Consider the following 17,111-nt stretch of genomic DNA (forward strand, 5'->3'; position numbering starts at 1 on the left):
TCTCCAGTCCCCTGCCCCTGCCTCGGGCCTCTTTGGGGTCTGCAGAACAAATCCCAGGCCCCTTGGGGGACTTCAAGGCTCCCCGGGGTGTCTCTCAGGTCTGAGCTTCCTGACCCTCCTTCCTGCCGAGAAGCCTCTACAAACCCCCACCTTCCCCAGCTGTCTCCCCCGCGGGGACGTCCTCTCCAAGGTCCAGTTCACGCTACCTCTTAGGAAGGGAGTCTCCACACTTCCTTCCTCCCTGTACAACCTCCCTGCACAACCTTCCTTCCTCCCTGCACAACCAAGGGCCTGGGGTCTAAAGCGTCCTCATGCCTGGCCCATCTAGAGGCCAGGAGCATGAGGTCCCGGGGAGCTGGGCCTTCTAACACAGAGCCTGGCCTCCCCGGCTCCAAGGGGTCCAGTCCGGGCCCAGCTGGTAAGGATTCACCTGGGGCCTGTCGCACCGCCTGGGGATCCCGGGGAGAGCTGGGGTCTCTGCTCAGGCGTGTGCCTGCCCGGTCCTGCCCACCCCAGAGGGGACCAGGGCGCCGGATCCCCTCGTCAGGGCACACGTGGCCGGAGGGGCGGGAAGAGGTCGGCGGGGTGGCGCAGCCTCACCCTCCCTCCTCTTTCTTCCCCCTCCTCTCCTCCCCTTCCCTCCCGCGGCCGGGGCGGCGGCGCAGGAGTTAACGGAGGTGGGGGGGCGGGGCGAGGCGGCGGGCGGAGCCGGCGCGGCCGCGGGCCAGGCGCCCAGGCGCGCGCGGAGCGAGGGGGCCGCAGCGTCCCCGCGCGCGGCCCGGGCCCGGCAGGAGCGCGGAGCCGCCGCCGCCGCCGCCGCCGCCGCCGCCGCCGCCGCCGCCGCCGCCTGGCCATGCGGCTCCAGGGCCGGGGAACTGGGCTCGGGCCTGCGCCGCCCCCCGCGCGCCGCCCCCGCTGAGCCCGCGCCCGCCCGGGCGCCGCCCGGCACCATGGTGCAGAAGTCTCGCAACGGCGGCGTGTACCCCGGCCCGAGCGGGGAGAAGAAGCTCAAGGTGGGCTTCGTGGGGCTGGACCCCGGCGCGCCCGACTCCACCCGAGACGGCGCGCTGCTCATCGCCGGCTCCGAGGCCCCCAAGCGCGGCAGCATCCTGAGTAAGCCGCGCGCGGGCGGCGCGGGCGCCGGGAAGCCCCCCAAGCGCAACGCCTTCTACCGCAAGCTGCAGAATTTCCTCTACAACGTGTTGGAGCGGCCGCGCGGCTGGGCTTTCATCTACCACGCCTACGTGTGAGTGCCCACCCGGGCGGCGGGCGCGGGTCGCGAGGCACCCGGGCGATCGGCCGCTGGTGGCCCGTGGGCGCACAGCTGCGGGCTACGAGGGCCTCCGTGTGTGTCCGAGCGCCCGCGTCGGTCACACCGTGTGCCTGGGGTCCCTTGGTTCAAGAGAAGGACAGAGGTTGGAGAGCAATTTCGGAGACGTCTGGTTGGAAGGAGTACTGGGGTCGGGGTGGGGGCGCCTGTCCCCCTCCCGCGCCCGCCAGCGGCCTGGTTGGGTTGCATCAGTCCCTCCCCCGCAGGATGGGGAGATGTGCAGCGCCCCAGCCTCCCCTCCTCAGCCCTGAGAGGCCCCTCCCCACGGCCACTGCACCGAACAAAGGGCCGACCAGGGAGGGAGGGCGGCGCTGCCCGTCCTGTCACTGGATCTGGACTCCTAGAGGGCCCCCTCTAGATGGGTTCCCTCAAAGAAGGGGGAATGGGGGGAGGGGTTGGCCCTCCTCCTAGGGTGCGCTTCTGGGGTGCTGCAATGGCGGAGGGGTCCCGTCATTACTCTCCGCCCCCAGCCGTGGGCTGAGGGTAGTTAGTTGGCTGTTCCTGCCCCGTGGTGCCTGCACCCACCCCTGGCCTGGCCTGCGTCGCCCCACCCTCCCCTCCACCCAGCACAGCCTTGAGCCCCTGCCGCTGCTCGCTGGAGGAGCAGGTGCATGCCTGACGCCCCTGCGTGCGTTCTGGGCTCCAGACCCCCTTTATTGCAGAGTGGACCCCCAGGAAGGGGGGTGCCACCATCCTGGGGCCACCAGCCCTGGCCCTGGGAGGGCTGTCGGTGTCCCTGGGCCCGTTGTTCAGGGAACTCCTGGCTCCTGCGCCAGGGCTGGTGGCCACAGGCCGGCATTGTGTGCACACGGGTGTTCGAGCGTGTGGCGTTTGTGTGTGTGTGTGCACGCGTGCCTGTGCTGGTGGCGAGCACGGCCTCTGAGCCTACAGGCGCTCTCTCCCATCCCAGCTAGACTGGGTCCGGGACTCGGCCATTTTGTGAGAAAGAGGCATTTGGGGATGGGAGTGAGGGGTGGATTCTGGGAAACCGTCTCCGACCAAGTGCCCACCTGGGATGGGGGTGTGTGTGCCCGTGAGTGTGCCTGTGACCTGTGAGTGTGTGCTCTGGACGGACCCTCTGTGGGTGGGGGAGAAGACCCTGGGAGGATATGCCAAGCTGCTGGAGGGATAGGTGTCCTGGGGGTCACCACAGCCCTGGAGGCCTCCTGGCCACTGTCCCCAGCCCCAGCGCTGAGCCACCCCGGGAGTCCCAAGAGGCAGAGGCTCCCCTGGCACTGTGTCAGCCCCCGCCTGCCCCAGGGAGGTGACCTGGCTCTTCCCGAGGCGGACATGCCCAGGTGCGCTCTTCCTCCTTGGAAGAGCCCCGTGCCTCCTCTCCCTGCCGGGCGGGGGCCGGCTCTGGTCAACCAGGTCCTGGCCCGAGGTGACCTCTGGTGTATGGGCACAGCCCAGCGGTGCCCCCGCTCCTGTCTGACCTGTGGTGCGGCTGCTGGAGGGTTTGCTGTGCTTTGGGCACGAAGGTCCCCGCCAGCAGCACTTCCTGGGGTCCCCTCTGTGTGGCCTCTCCCTGCCCAGGCCCGAAGTGGCCGGCCCCTCCGTGCGTCCTGCGTCCTGGAAGCTGCAGCCTTCAGAACTGGGAACAGAGTGTGGGGACTGGGGGCCAGGCAGCTGCTCTTGGGTGTGGGTCTGCGTTGCCCCCGCCTCGGGAGTGCCCGAGTCGGGACAGGTGGGCCTGCAGTGTGTGAGGGTCCAGGGGCAGTGAACGGGGCAGAGCTGCCCTTGCCCCCAAGGCATTGTGGAGGCCACCGCGTGGGGTCTCCACCGTCCTGGCGCTGGCCCGGGGGTGCTCCTGAACGGTGACATCTCTGTCCCGCTGTTGCTGCTCATCGGTCACCCCCCGCCCCCCAGCAGGGACTGGCCCTCGTCTGTTTGGTTTGTTGATTAAACCAGTTCAAGCCCCTCCTGAGCTGGGCCTGGGAGGGGCAGTGGGGGCCGGGAGTGCTCGCAGGCTGGGGCAGCTGCCCTCCTGGGCCTCCTTCCACCAAAGCCTGGCTTCTGGAAGGCAGAGGTGTGCTGAGCCCTCTGGGTGTCAGAGGTGGGGAGGGAGGTGGCCGCCCTCTGGCCCCCGGGCTTGGTGGGCATCAGGCCGGGTGCCCCTGCCCTTTGCGGACGGGCTGTCTCCATGGACGTGCCTCTGGGCCTGGAGCCATCGCCATCACTGCTGCTGCCTGTGGGGGCGGGAGGCTTCCCTGAGTCAGGAAGATCCTGGACCAGGCTGAGGGGAGCCCGCCCGGGACCCCCTCCCAGCCCCGAGGCCCCTGCAGTGTCCCTTCCTCTGCTCCGGCTGGAGAGGGAGAGCAGTCCCTGGTTGGGCAGGTCCCCGCCCCGCGTGGCTGTTCACCCAGACCTGGCCGGGATTCTGGGCGGGCAGGCTGGTGTCGTCCGCAGTGAGTGGGGACCCTGTTGCGAGGAGCTGGGCCGTATGGGGTGGGGAAGGGGTGCATCTCAGCTCACCATTGCCTGCCCTTCACACCCCCAGGCAGGTCTCGGGGCTCCGAGGGTCTGTGCACCCCTAGAGCAGGGCGTCTTTACACGAGAGGATTTTCTAGCTACGGTCTAGGGTTTTCATGAGTTTCTCAGAGGGGGTGTGAGCCACAGAAAAGGCCCCAAAACACTTCAGGGATGCGTGTCCAGGCCAGTGGGGCCCCAGGGGCTACTCATCTGCTTCAGGCAAGCCCTTGGGGGTTCTTTGAGAGCCTGGGTTGGGTGCGCTGCCCCCTCCCCTCACAGGTGGGAGCGGCAGCTGCTCCATCATGGTGAGGGGGTGGGGGGATCTCCCCAAGGCTCAAGTTAGGACGGGAGGGGAACCGCACGTCTTCTGGGCCGGCCCGCTGTCCGCTGGTCTCAGGGGTTCCTCACTTTGTGGCCCCATTTTCACTGGTGAGGAAACCAAGGCTGAGGCGGTCGAGTTCCTGAGTTGCCCCACTCGCGCTGGACAGAAGGGGTCTCGGCCCAGTGATGGGAACTTGGGGTGCAGATCGGTTGACTTTTCCAACATCCAAAAGCCACTTGGAGTTGCCAGGTGAGACTGTGTTTGAAATAGGTGAGATGGAAAATGCCGGTGACTGCAGGGCAGGGACTGGCCTCTGGAGGCCGGGGCTCGCCTGAGCGGCTCACTCTTGTGAGCTGCCTTCTCTCGGGCTAGTCCAACGAGCCCCCTCTGTCCTCGGATGGCGTCCAGGTGGGTCTCGGGGGGCCGCTGACATTTCGGGGCCTGTGGCTGGGGGCAGCGGGGTGGGGGCCTGGGGCCTCAGGGCCCAGCTGCAGTCCCCCGCGTGGCCTCGGATAACCCACGTGAGGTTCCACATTTGGTCACGTGCAGGCCACCCGCTGCCCCCTCTCACCTGTCCGCCCTCGGGTGGGCAAGTGTGGGCCCACATGCTGGCCTCTCTTTTCCTCGGTGTGACTGCACTTAGGGGGCGTGGGGGCCCCAGGACAAGTGGCCCTGGGTGTCTGCTTCTGAGAGGAGACTGGGGTCTGAATGGCTGTATTCGCAGCTTCTTTCAGCTCCCAGACCTCGCTGCAATCCTGGGGAGGAAATGTCTATTGATTGAAGAGTTGGAGAATCTTACGGAAATTTCCCCAAAGGTGAAAACGGTAGGAGGGTTGTGGTTTCCCGGGAGACCAGGGCTCAGTAGACTGTCCCCAGTCGGCTGTCTGGAGACCTCAGGCCTCATCGTAGGATTTCTCACCCACAATAAGACAATGAAGTGTTTTTTAATGAAGTGTTTCTTAATCACGGTGTCTAATTACACTGTCGTGAATTCCCGCAAACGGTCTGTGTCCTCGAGGTAATGGGGTCGGTAGGAAGCTCCGTTCTGGACAGTTTCACAGATCAGAACAAAGAAAAATCTGTTTTGTTAGAAACCAGTACAAGTCAAACATTGAAACTAGTCTCTACGGAGACTCGGCGGGGGGCTTCGACGTGGGCACCGCCTCGGAAAACACCTAAACCCGGAATGATTGTGAAGAGACCGGATTGTTTCCAGGAGCGCAGCCCGAGCCTGGTGGTGGATGGAGCGTCTCAGGGGGTTCTTCCCGGTCCGTTTTGGTCAGTAAGTGAATCCTAGGCTGTGTTAATCCCTGCGCGCCTGCGTGTCCACGGTGAGGCCTGGGGTCTGCTCCTGGCCACCGCTCACAGGCGTCCTGAGTCCGTCCTGGCGAGCCCGCCAGGCTGCCCCCACCCCCGGGAGCTGCGTTCTGAATGCCCTGGAGAAGGGACAGGCTCCAGAGGACTGAGAGTTCTCTGGGGCCTCTCGTGGAAGGTGCTGAGGGCCAGGATGGTGGTGGGGGACCCCGCGGAGGGCCGCACCTCCGCTCGGCACAACAGGGCGGGACGTGCTGCAGGCACTGTGGGCTTGTGACCCTTTCCTTGTGGGGACGGGAGTGGGGTGGGGCTGGGGGCCAGGCCTGGGGCTCACGGTGCTGGGTCGCCCTGGGCTGCAGCCTTCTGCACCTTCCTGAGCCAGGGCTTGTGAGAGACATTGGCCTGTGTCCGGTAGCCTCATTATAAACCGTGCTGCCTGGGTTACCTCGTAGGCGGGTCATTTGAAACGTTCTCAAGTGTAAATGGAGGGTCTTTCCTGCATGGAGATCGCGGGGTACGTGCCTTAGTCACAGACGTCACCTCGTCACCCCCACGCCCCCGTCAGGTGTGGTGTGAGGTTATAACCAGTGATGGTTCAGGGGGCGCGCGTGGGCAGAGGGTGGTGAGCCGTGGGGACCGTGGGCTCTGCGTGGGCCTGGCGGGGAATCCTGCCTTGGGCCCTGTGTCCCCTCATCTGTGACGTGGGGACACCGTTCTGTGCTTGTCTCCTGTGAATCACCCAGCACAGTGCCCGGAGCGGGTGACGTTCACGGGGTCCTGGCCGCCTTGTCTGTCACTCAGCAAGGAGGAAGACCAGGCGGAGGGAGGTGGGCGCGTCCGGGACAGCACCCTGCGCCATCCGCCCTCAGCGCGGCCCGGGGGTGTTCTCAGTCCCGTCGGCCAGTGACTGCGCCTGGATGGAGGGGTTTGGGGCTGCTGTGAACGTGGCCGCGTGATTAGACACGGGGCCCCCGTCTGAAGCTGTGTTTGTCCAGGAGGACTGGCCGTTTTCCTAAAGGACCTCACTGTTCTACAGCTGCCTGGGTATTGGGAGAGGTCTTCCTTCCACGGCTGAATGGTCCCAGCGCCCTGGGCCTCCGAGCATAGAGGCCAGAACGGTTTTGGCTTGAGAAGGACCATTGCGAGCGGGTTGTACCAATGGACCCCCAGATCGTAAAGGGGACCCCAGGTTTCCACACGGGCTGCGTCCTGATGAGCTGCACGCCCTCCTAAGCTGTCGTGTGGTGACTTAGTGTCACGTGGGCCGCCAGGCTGAGCCCATCTCCTGGCGCTGCCCCAGAGCATGGGAGACTCCTTCTAGCACAGCCACTCCCTTCTGAAGGCTGGTGCCCGGCTGTGCTTTCCAACAGCGGTTTGCTGACAGCTCTGCGGCATCGGGAAACGGGCCTCATCTGTGCCATGCAGTTCCCTCCCAGCTGTGGGGCAGCCGGCCAGCAAGCCCGGGCCAGCTTGGTGAGATCCGAGGTAGAAAGAAGAGGGGCGTGCAGCCCCGAGGTTGTCCCCCAGGGACTCTGCCTTCCATGCTGAGGGGAGGGTTTGACGCAGCTGCCCCCGCCCCCAGGCCCTCTTTCCACTGTTCTGCAGGCGGCCGTGGCCCGATGACCGCTCCCAGCTTGCTCCCCTGGCAGCTGGTGGGGTGGCGGTGAACCCCCAAAACCCCTCTTGGTGAGGAGGGTGCGTGCAGGAGGGGTCAGGGCAGAGAGATGACTATTTCTAAAGCCTGTCTGTTCCTCGTGTGAATTAAGACAGCCATGGCCGGAGTTGGGGGGAGGTGGTCCAGGTGCTGTTTTGCAAACGGTCTGGAGTTAGGGAGAGGGCTGGTCTTTGTTGTCTGAAGCTGGGCTGCACCAAGCTTTTAATTCATCCAGGAGGAAGCAGGGCTGGGGATGCCTGGGTCTTGCAGCCCCTGGGTGGGCAGCTCTGGGGCCTGCATGCCTCCCAGTGGGGGTGCAGGGCCCACATTCCTCAGTTTGCCCTAGTGTGTTTGGGTGGCTTCATCCACAGCCCAGCCAGAGCCCCGGGGCATGCAGGCCCCAGAGTTCCCTACTGTGAAGGCCTGGGTTTGGCAAGTGAGGGTTCCGTCACGCAAAGGGGGTTCCCTGGGGAACGGGCAGGATGGTGCCTGCCAAAAGGAGAACAGGGACAGCGGCAGGACTTCTACCAGGTGTCCTGACGCCGTGGGGTGGGGCGCAGGCGAGCGCGCGCTGGTGAGCGGGGCCAGCGGTGCTCAAGCCCGGCAGAGGCTGGGTGAGGGCTGCGCCTTCTCCAGCAGCCCCAAGGACGGTGGGGAGACCCCTGGCCTGGGGCGGGTGCCCGCCCGGGTGCCCGCCCACGAGGGGGCTCTCGCCTCTTCTCGGCCACCGGCGGCCCAGAGCCTTGGTCCCACTGCCCAGCAGCTGGGATCGGCCCAAGGGAGGGTGCGCTGGAGCGGGCGGGCCTCTTCTGGCAGCTCCTCGCAGAGGCCGTGTTGGGTTCACTTGGTTGAGACGTGAGGGTGGGTGTGTTCCAACCGCCAGCCCTGAGTCTGACCTTCATCTCCAGGATGTACTCAGAGCTGAGTGTCCTTAGGCTCTGCCGGCTACCCGGCTCGAGTAAAATTAGGTCTTTAATGTCTTCAGATTACCCGGGATAATTTTTAAAAATATTTATTTATTTGTTTATTTGGTTGTGCCGGGTCTTAGTCGCAGCACGTGGGCTCCTTAGTTGCGAACTCTTAGTTGCAGCGTGCATGTGGGATCTAGTTCCCTGGCCAGGGACTGAGCCCGGGCCCCCTGCATTGGGAGCGTGGAGTCTCAGCCACTGCGCCACCAGGGAAGCCCCCTGGAATATTTTGTAAATGTACAGAACCGCGTTTGTTCCAGAAAGTCCTACTCGGACTCGTTGGAAACAGCGTCTCCAGAGATTCCTTCATCGTCTGTTGTGGGGACAGGTCTCAGCTCCCAGGTTGTTCCTGGCTGTCTGCTGTGTGTGCCCCTGCCCAGGCCCCTCCCTCCTCCAGGTCCTGTCTGGTCCGCCCCTTCCTTCCCTGGAGCCTCAGTCTTGACCTGACTAGAGAGCTTAGAACTTTTGAGTTTGCTTTCACATTTAGGCTTGGAAAAAAATATTTGAAGGGTCTGTCTGAGGAAAAGGCCAGTTTCTCCTGGGATTCCAGGCTTTGGGGGAGGAAGCGGGGGTGGGGGGGGAGTGGGATGTGGAAGTGGGAGGAGCCTGGGCGAGCACCTGCCGATCCATTTCTGTTCCTGGGAGCAGGGCTCTGAGCAGGGCTGCCAGTCCTGCCGGGCCTGGCTGGGTCGACTGGCGTTTAGAAGTCTGTTCTCCCTGGAGGCCAAGCCTTGATGGGATGTGGTGGCAGCACCGGGACGGGCCCTCCAGCAGGAGGGCAGGGCCTGACCCGGGGTTCGACTTTCACCCGGAGGCACAGGAAGTGAGAGCATTTGGAGCTCAGCCTCTGGCAGGGGTGACCCGGGTGAGCCGAGGCAGGACCGCCATGCCGGGCGCTGGCCGCGGTCCTGATCACGAGCCCACGGCCGTCTCTCCGAGTGAGCTCCGTGCGGGACATGGAAAGTGGGGAGATTGGCCCATCACTGGCTGGCCTGCGGACGAGGCACTTGGGGCAGGCGCATGGCCGCTTGCTTCCGCCTCCCGATTCAGCCTTTTGTGCTCACAGAGCTCTTTCCTCCTTGGTCAACGTTCTCCAAGACGGTCCTCTCCGCTTTGTGCGGTTTGATTAGCTGAGAGCTGAATTAATATCGTGTGGACGGAAATCCAGTGTTTCAGGCCAGGTGGTGGGCAGACAGCACTGCGTGGTCTGAGTGAGAGGGGCTGGCGGCCTCTTAGAGAAACACTTGGTTATGGTCCATTACCTCTTCTGATTATGAAAATTACACACGTCCACCGTAGGAAATGGAGAAGATGCAGAAAAGCTGAGGAGGAGCGTTTGTCTTTCCCGATTGCCTTCCGAGCATCTGTGCCTGTCTCTGCGTTTCTTAAAGGAGATCGGATTCAGGCTGTCGTCCTCCTTCGTGCTAACCGTGTGTGGTGGGGATTTTCCCGTGGACTCAGACAAGTCTCTGCTGGACGAGTGTTGGGCTTTGTCTCTGTCATCAGGGCTCCTGGTGCCCCTGGGGTCGGGGGAGAACGAGGTGGCCCTGTCACTGATCCCTCACCCTACGCCCTCGGTGGCTTCCGGCTGGGGAGCAGACGGCGCCTCTGGCCTGGAGAAGGACCCAGGCAAGCACGTGCCTGGTGGCCCCCCGGGGTCAGGACCAGGGCTGGTCCGGGAGGGGGCTTGTTAAAACGAGGTCCTGCCGCTGGAGGTGTGCAGATGGAGGCCGGCAGAACACCAGGAGTGTTTTTAGGGGACCACTGAGCTATGACCCGTGGGGCACGGGGGGAGTGGGCCAGCCCGAGAGCCGCTTGGAGGGTGTTCAGGAAGAGTCCGGGGGAGCAGGCCTGGCCGTGCCGTCGACCTGGGGAGGCGGGTCTGTGAGGGGCCCTGGTGTGGGGGTACCCTGAGCGCCTGCATGGGCTCCTGTGCTCACGAAGGGGATGTCAGATGCCCGGGGTGGTCCAGACTGACCCCTCGTGGCGGGGGGAGCACCTCTCCCCCGAAAGATGGTATTTGCCCTGGGCCCTGACCTCAGAGGCCTGTCCACGGCAGTGCCTCCCGCGGGGGACCCCTCCCCTCCTCACCCCGCTCCTGCACAGGCGTCCGCATGGCTGGGGCTACGGGACCCGCAGGGCCGGGGGTCAGCCATGCTGACCGTTTCGTCAGGCCAGCTCCCTGGACAGAGCCTGGCACTCGAGGGACCCCAACGGTGGCTGTGCTGGGTGTGTGTGTGGCAGGCCCGGGGGGCGCACCCCAAGACGGGGACCCCCAGAAGTGAGCCGGGGCCAGGGGAGACCAGGACTTACAAGGACAGAGCTCAGTGTGGACCGTGGAAGAAAACACACCTGGAGGGGGACCCCCGCCCCACAGCACAGGAAATCACCCAGCCAGCGGCTGCCTGCTCCCCACGTGTGGATGCTAAGGCGTCCCAGGGGGAGGCTGGGGCCCTCCTTGCCCCCCAAAAGCCTCAGAGCAGTGTCCTTCCTTGAAGGACGGGGTCAGGTCCCCTGGCGGCAGGGGGTGTGGGGAGCAGTGTGGGCAGAGGGGTAGGCTCCCCCGCCCAAATCTGTGCTGGCGCAGAGGGGAGCTGAGGCACGGGTGGGGAGGGCGCAGAGGGGAGCTGAGGCACGGGTGGGGAGGGCTTGCCTGGGCACAGACGGGCGGATGGGCCTCACCCTCTGCTTCAGTCCCTGACACCCTGGCCTGTTTCTGGTTTTTTCTTTAATTGATGTGAAATCCACAGAACGTGCAATTATTCAATTTAATTTAATTCAAGGGAGGCCTCAAACGCCAAGGCCGGAGCTGGACCTTCCCAGGGTCTGGGACTTCCTGGGTTGGGGCCTGTCAGGTCTGAGGCGTTTACTGAGCACTTACTTGCCGTGTACGGGGGCCTGGCGGGACTGCAGTGGGCCTGGGTGGGCGGCCCTGTGGGCGGGGCTCGTTTCCAGGGTAGGGTCTGCACGCGGCCTCCCACTCCCTCCGGCTGCGGCGGGATCTCAGAGCGATTCCTCGCGGCTGGCTTGTTTGCACCCGGAGCAGCCGTCAGGAGTCCAGGCTTCCTGTCGCCCAGAGACTGGCAGTGGCCCCAGGTACTGGAGGCAGAGCAGTTCATTAAGGGTGAAATTAGATTCCGGGCTGCGGCGCCAACTGCAGTCCTGATGGACGAGGCAGCGGGAGGTTCCCCGGGGACCCGGTGCGGGAGCTTGGGCCTCACGCTGGCGGCTCCTCCCCCGTCCTCTCCTGGGCTCCCGGGCCACCCGGCCTTATCGGGATGGACGTTATCCTGGGGAGACCCCGCCAGTGGAAGGGGTGCTCGCTGCATCACAGCCTCCGTTTTCTCATCTCCGTTTTCTCATCTTCTTCCAATCTGCTGGGTTGTCGCCTGCCTGGTGCATTGCTGAATTGTAGCCTGGGGGGTGGTGCTTGATGTCAGGGACCCCTCCCCATCCTTCCCTCCCAGCTCTGCCAGCCAGGGGCTGGGGGTGAGCAAGTGGGGTGCTGATAACACGACTTCCTTTCCTCCCAACCCTGCCATTCGCTTATAAAAGGTGTATTTCACTAAATATGTAAAATGAGATGAATAATCCCAGTCATCTCCCAACTTAGTCTTTGAAGGGAGCGAGGGAGTCTGGGCTGTGGGCCAGCACCATGGCACCCACCCTGGTGCCCTCCCAACAGTGGGAACCAGACGTGGGAATGAGGTGGCAGAGACTTTGTCACGTTTTCCGGAAAAGAAGTATTCCCTGCAGTGAGATGGGGGGGGAGGGGGGGAGGGGAGGGCCGAAAGCAGTGGGGTCTCCCTCTGGGGGTGGCGGCTGCCCCCTCCCGAGAGTGCAGGGCAGGCAGAACGCACACGTGTGCACCCAGGACCTGCGGCACGGCTGTGGGTGGGCTGACCTCCTCGAGGGGTGTTGTCAGGCCCTGACTGGGGGGCTCCCCTGGCCAATGCCCAAGCCTCCACCACCCTCAGTCCCTCCCGCCTGCCCTGCCTGTCTCTCCACGCGTCAGAATCCCTACACTGAGGACCCTGCCGTGCCTCCACCTGTTTCAAAAGAGGGGTCCATCTCTGCCCAGAGCTCAGGCTGTGGAAGTCCCTCCTGATGTCTGGCTGAGGTCTCTCCTGCTGCTGTGGGTCCTGCAGTGCTGGGGCCCGCCCCACCTCGTGGCCACTCGTGAACTGGGTGGTGCGGGCCTGGTTGTGCATCTGGGACGTGGCCGCTCTGTCTGATGCTCACTCTCCAGGTGGCCTACCTCCCCCCTGCCCAGGTGAGCAAGGTCTGAGGTCCCTGGCTGGCCTGCCGCTCCGCTTGGCCCCCGTCACAGCTCCTGGAACCTGGGGCTGGGGACCAGCTGCTTGAGCTGCTCGTCTCCTTGGCAACCGCTGCCAGGGAAGCATCCCGACGACGATGAATTCATTATCATAATTAGCCGCCATGTTCTGCCTTTGGAGCCGCCTCCTGCCTCCCCTCCTTTCTCTTCCTGCAGCCTGGACAGTTCCCAGGCTGGAGGGCATGAGAGCTCCCCTCCCCCAGGGCCCTGGGGCCTCGGTCCGGTGCTGGGGAGATGTACAGGATGGTGCTGGCCGTCGAGCTGAACCTTGCAGCAGGGGGACGGGTCTCCCAGCCTGGGGGCGGGTAGAACTGCTCACCGATCCCATCTGGGGAGGAAGCGGACCCAGCTACTAGCCACCACGTCCTCTGGGGCCTGGGGGTCGGTGCTAAGCACACAGCTTGCCTCCCGGGGCCTCCCAGTGGTGCGGCGGCGTCCACCCTGCACCTCCCCGATGCCTCTCCAGAGGAGGAGAGGGGAGAAGGGGAGTCCCTTAGATCCACAGCTGGCAGCTTCCATGAGCCTGCCAGGAGCCAGAACCCGGGTCACCGAGGCAAGAGAGGTCTTTGGGAAGGAAGGCCCCCGCCTGGCTCAGACTCCCCAGGGTCTCCAGGATGCCCCGGTGCCCAGGGCCCCAGCTTAACCGCAGCGGGCGGCCCTGCGATGGGCCTCAGGGCTGGGGGTGATCACCTGCGTCGTTCTGCGGGAGGGCTGGCCCCCCCACCCCCTGGCTCCCCGGGGCTGGGCCCCAGGGAAGTGTCCCCTGTAATGGAGGATGCTGTGCCTGGGACCACGAGGCCAGAGGCGGAGCCCCCTCCAGCCTCGCTGGATGGGCGTGGGCTTCGGAGGTCTCCGGGCCCAGGATGCGGCTGTGTGCTGGGCAGGGGTGGTCGCCGCTCACAGGCTTACCCGCAGACAGGAGGGGACCTGGAAGTAAGTGCCTTTTCCCCATCGTGGCTACCTGTGAGTGGCCAAGGGGTGGGGGACATCACTGCCCTTTGGTGTTGTCCCTTTCTTGATCTGCGGGGGCCCTGCCTGCACCTGGAGGCATGGCTGGGGTGCCCGCTGCGCGTGGGAGTCTGCTGCTGCCTCTCCTTCCTCCTTGTCATGTGGGTGTGCTGGCCTCTTTCTGGAGTGTCCATCCTGCTGCATCCCCTGCACACCCCAGGCGGTGCCATCTGCGGCCATCTGTCCCAAAACATCAAAAACAAAACTTGGAATGTCACTGGCACTTCCTGGGGCTGGGCCGCAGCTTTGTCTCCTGAACTGCTGGTGGGGCTCCCGACAGCCTGGCGGCTGCCTGCTGGAAAGGGCCGCGCTTCGTGCAGCGTACCCTGGCCATTCTGGAAGGTTCCGAGGTGCTGGTCGGAGCGCCCTGGGGAGGCTGGGCTGAGAGGGCCTGGTCACCTTGGGACCTGGGTCTTTCCTGTTTAAATTCTTTAGAGGAATGTTTTTATAAAGCACGAGGAGCTGCCCTTTGTGGGCGCAGCCCTGGACTCAGTCTCCCTGACAGGTGACGATGGCGTCAGGCATCCCGGGGCCCCGATCTCCAGTCTGGTCAGACTTGCCCGCTGCTGGGTCCTGGACACACTGTCTCCCCCGACCCCCCCCCCCCCGACCCCCTCCTGGCGCCAGTCCACTTGCCCTTCCCTCTGCCAGGAACACTTTCCCTTCCCTGTTGGCCCCACCAGCTCTTCATCCTGCAGCGTTGTGAACACCTCCACAGGGAAGCCCACCATGCTATGCGTCCCCCCGGCTCCCGCGTCCAGTGCTGAGCTGAGCTGGGGATCCTGCCAGTCTCTCCCACTGCCCAGGCCCCGGGGTCCTGACTCACCACCCTGGGATCTCCTCTGACCCTGGCAGATCCTCTCTGGGCATGTGGGCTCCTTCCCACCGCAGGCAGAGAATTACGAGTATAAGGCACATGAGACATCTGGACATTTTTTCCCCCAGGGCTCAGCTAATTGAATAAATTGGCTAATGAGCAAAGGAAATTAATTGAGGTTTTGAAACGTGACCGTTTCCCCGCGCGCGTTTTGTCTGCGCCAGCGGCCTCCGTTATCCGCCCCGTAGCGCCTCCGCCCTGGAGCTGGGGGCACGTCCGGAGACATCCTCGGGGCCACGCTCTGGGGGGGGGCTGCATGTGGAGGTGGGTCTGCGCCTCTCTGGGCCTGGCTGTCAGACCTCTGGGGCACATGGGCGGGGCCGCCGCTCCGTGACGCAGGCTGGGCTGGGCGGGGTAGGGCCCGAGTCACTGTTGCTGTGGCCCGGCTGAGGTTGGACCCTGCGGCTTTGGCTCTGAAGGGTCTCATCTCCCCTCCTCCACTACTACCACGGAGGATGGTGGTCTCGACTCCTTGGGGTGATGGGGGTGTCCCAGTGGTGATGAAGTGGGAGGGGCGTGGTGTGGGGTCCCCGCCCAGCTTTCCGTACCAGGTGCTCTGTGCCTCAGGAGGCCTGGACGCTGTCCTCAGCCCTCAGGGGCTCTGCTCCCTGGGACCCCAGCCCCGCACTGTCTGCTCTGGCGGGACACCTGCTGCCCATCGGCTCCCGGCTCCGTTAGTGCCCCCGCCAGCACCGCCTGCAGACACAGGTCCGGCGGCCAAGGTCGCTGGGACGGTGTGTGTGAGGCTGGTGTGAGCCGGGAGACAGGAAGTGTCTACTTCGGGGCCTGGTGAGGAAACAGCTGTGGATGAGGAGAGGGGTGACTGCGTACGGGCTGCCCTGCGTGGGCACGGGCTGTGCGGTTCACTCATTTCTTGTTTGCCCAGCGGCACGGAAGGCAGTGTCCCCCGTTTGTGGTCCCTCTGAGAGGGACGTTGGACGTTGGCGAGGGACATTGGTGGGGGCGGCGGGGGGAGTGTGGTGGGCGTCCTGCAGAGCCGCTGGGCCCAGGCATCACCGTGGAGCCCTGGGCTGCCGCGTGCCCCTGCCCTGCCCTGTGCCTTCCGCGCCGGCTGGCTGCCTGGCCTGGCTGACCGCCTTCTGCTCTGGCCCCCAGGTTCCTGCTCGTCTTCTCCTGCCTCGTGCTGTCTGTGTTCTCCACCATCAAGGAGTACGAGAAGAGCTCGGAGGGCGCGCTCTACATCCTGGTGGGTCCCGCGGGTCGGCGCAGACGGGCCTGATGGCGGCGGAGCCCGTGGGCGGCAGCCTGTCCCCGGTCCCCTTGGTCTGATCTCCCAGACGCCCACCGGCAGGGACCCCCGTCCTCCAGGCACCCATGGCCCCTGCTCTTCCTGGTAGCCTTTGGGTCCCTCCCAGCTTCCCCCTCACGTTGGTGATGCTGCCGCATCCTCAGCCCCCACCCGCCCCTCCCCCGAACACCCCCAGCACCTTGTTACCCTCCAGCCTAGGCTGGCCTCTCCCTGTGTCGTCACAGTGCCCCCGTCCCCACCCCCTTTCCCGCCTTCTGTTCTCACTAGAGCCTGAGGGCCCCGGGGGCCCCCTCCACCCCATAGTGTGGGGTGTTCCCTGGCAGATGTGGGCGTGGGCTGGGGGTTGGGAAGCTCACAGCAACCCCGTGATCTGTGGGGCAGGCGCCATGGCAACCACAGGTAATTTCTGTGTTGCTGTTGGTGATGGAGGTTGTATGGGGCCCCAGGGAAGCTGACGCACCTCTGGGGAGCCCTCCACCCCTGCCCGCCCTGCGCTGTGTCCTGGGGCTGCCCTGGGCATGGGAGCCCCGCCCCTGGGCATGGGAGCCCCGCCCCCTTGGCAGTTACCTGAGACCCTGCCCTCTGGGTCCCCACCCGCACACCAGCTGCACAGGACGGGGTCCCCACTCCCACCGGCTGCACAGGACGGGGTCCCCACTCCCACCAGCTGCACAGGACGGGGTCCCCACCCGCACACCAGCTGCACAGCACTCTCCCCACCCCCCGCCAGCTGAGCCGGCAGTGGCTCAGCTGTGGCTTCCCCTGCAGGAGATCGTGACCATCGTGGTGTTCGGCGTGGAGTACTTCGTGCGGATCTGGGCTGCGGGCTGCTGCTGCCGGTACCGCGGCTGGAGAGGGCGGCTCAAGTTTGCGCGGAAGCCCTTCTGTGTGATCGGTGAGGCCCGCTGCAGGTGGGGGCAGGCAGGGCTGCAGGATCGGCTCCTTCTGGAAGTTTCTCGTCCCCTGCCCTCTTGGCGTCAGAGCCCATGGTGTCGGGCGGCCGTGCCCAGGGCAGGACCTGGCTGGGCGGACAGTGGAGCCAGGCCCACGCCAGCACTTTGTGTGCTTCCGTCTGTCCGTCCTCCCGGGGCCCCGGTGGGGGGCTGCCCTTGCGCGGCAGGGGGCCGGCCCAAGCTCCCCCGCTGTCCCCGCAGACGTCATGGTGCTCATCGCGTCCATCGCCGTGCTGGCCGCCGGCTCCCAGGGCAACGTCTTCGCCACGTCGGCGCTGCGCAGCCTGCGCTTCCTGCAGATCCTGCGCATGATCCGTATGGACCGGCGCGGCGGCACCTGGAAGCTGCTGGGCTCCGTGGTCTACGCGCACAGCAAGGTGAGCAGGCAGGACCCAGCCCCTCGTTTCTTCCGGGCGTCTTCCCATGACTTGACCGTCTTCCTCCTCTCTCCAGCTTGTCTGCCAGGTCTGGTCCCTCTGGGCCCCGGAGCCGGCTCGCTCCTTGGTTGGGGGGCTGTGCCGGATCAGCACCCCCTGCCCCCCGGCACCCAGGCCCCTGCCCCCCGGCACCCAGGCCCCTGCCCCCCGGCACCCAGGCCCCTGTCCCC

At 65.3% G+C, this 17,111-nt stretch overlaps 1 protein-coding gene across 4 annotated transcripts in view; it reads left to right on the forward strand.

The window, feature by feature from the left end:
* Positions 1-950: 950 nt before the first annotated feature.
* KCNQ2 (potassium voltage-gated channel subfamily Q member 2) overlaps positions 951-17,111 on the forward strand; it is a 49,501-nt gene continuing 33,340 nt past the window's right edge. For all 4 annotated transcript variants that reach the window (XM_032605660.1, XM_032605662.1, XM_032605664.1 and 1 more), the window contains exons 1-4: positions 951-1,246; positions 15,398-15,488; positions 16,320-16,446; positions 16,706-16,881. In XM_032605660.1, coding sequence (XP_032461551.1) covers positions 951-1,246; positions 15,398-15,488; positions 16,320-16,446; positions 16,706-16,881 — 690 coding nt within the window. The remainder of the gene's footprint in view (positions 1,247-15,397; positions 15,489-16,319; positions 16,447-16,705; positions 16,882-17,111) is intronic.

Source organism: Phocoena sinus, chromosome 15 (genome assembly GCF_008692025.1).
Source record: "Phocoena sinus isolate mPhoSin1 chromosome 15, mPhoSin1.pri, whole genome shotgun sequence".
NCBI classification, from domain to species: domain Eukaryota; kingdom Metazoa; phylum Chordata; class Mammalia; order Artiodactyla; family Phocoenidae; genus Phocoena; species Phocoena sinus.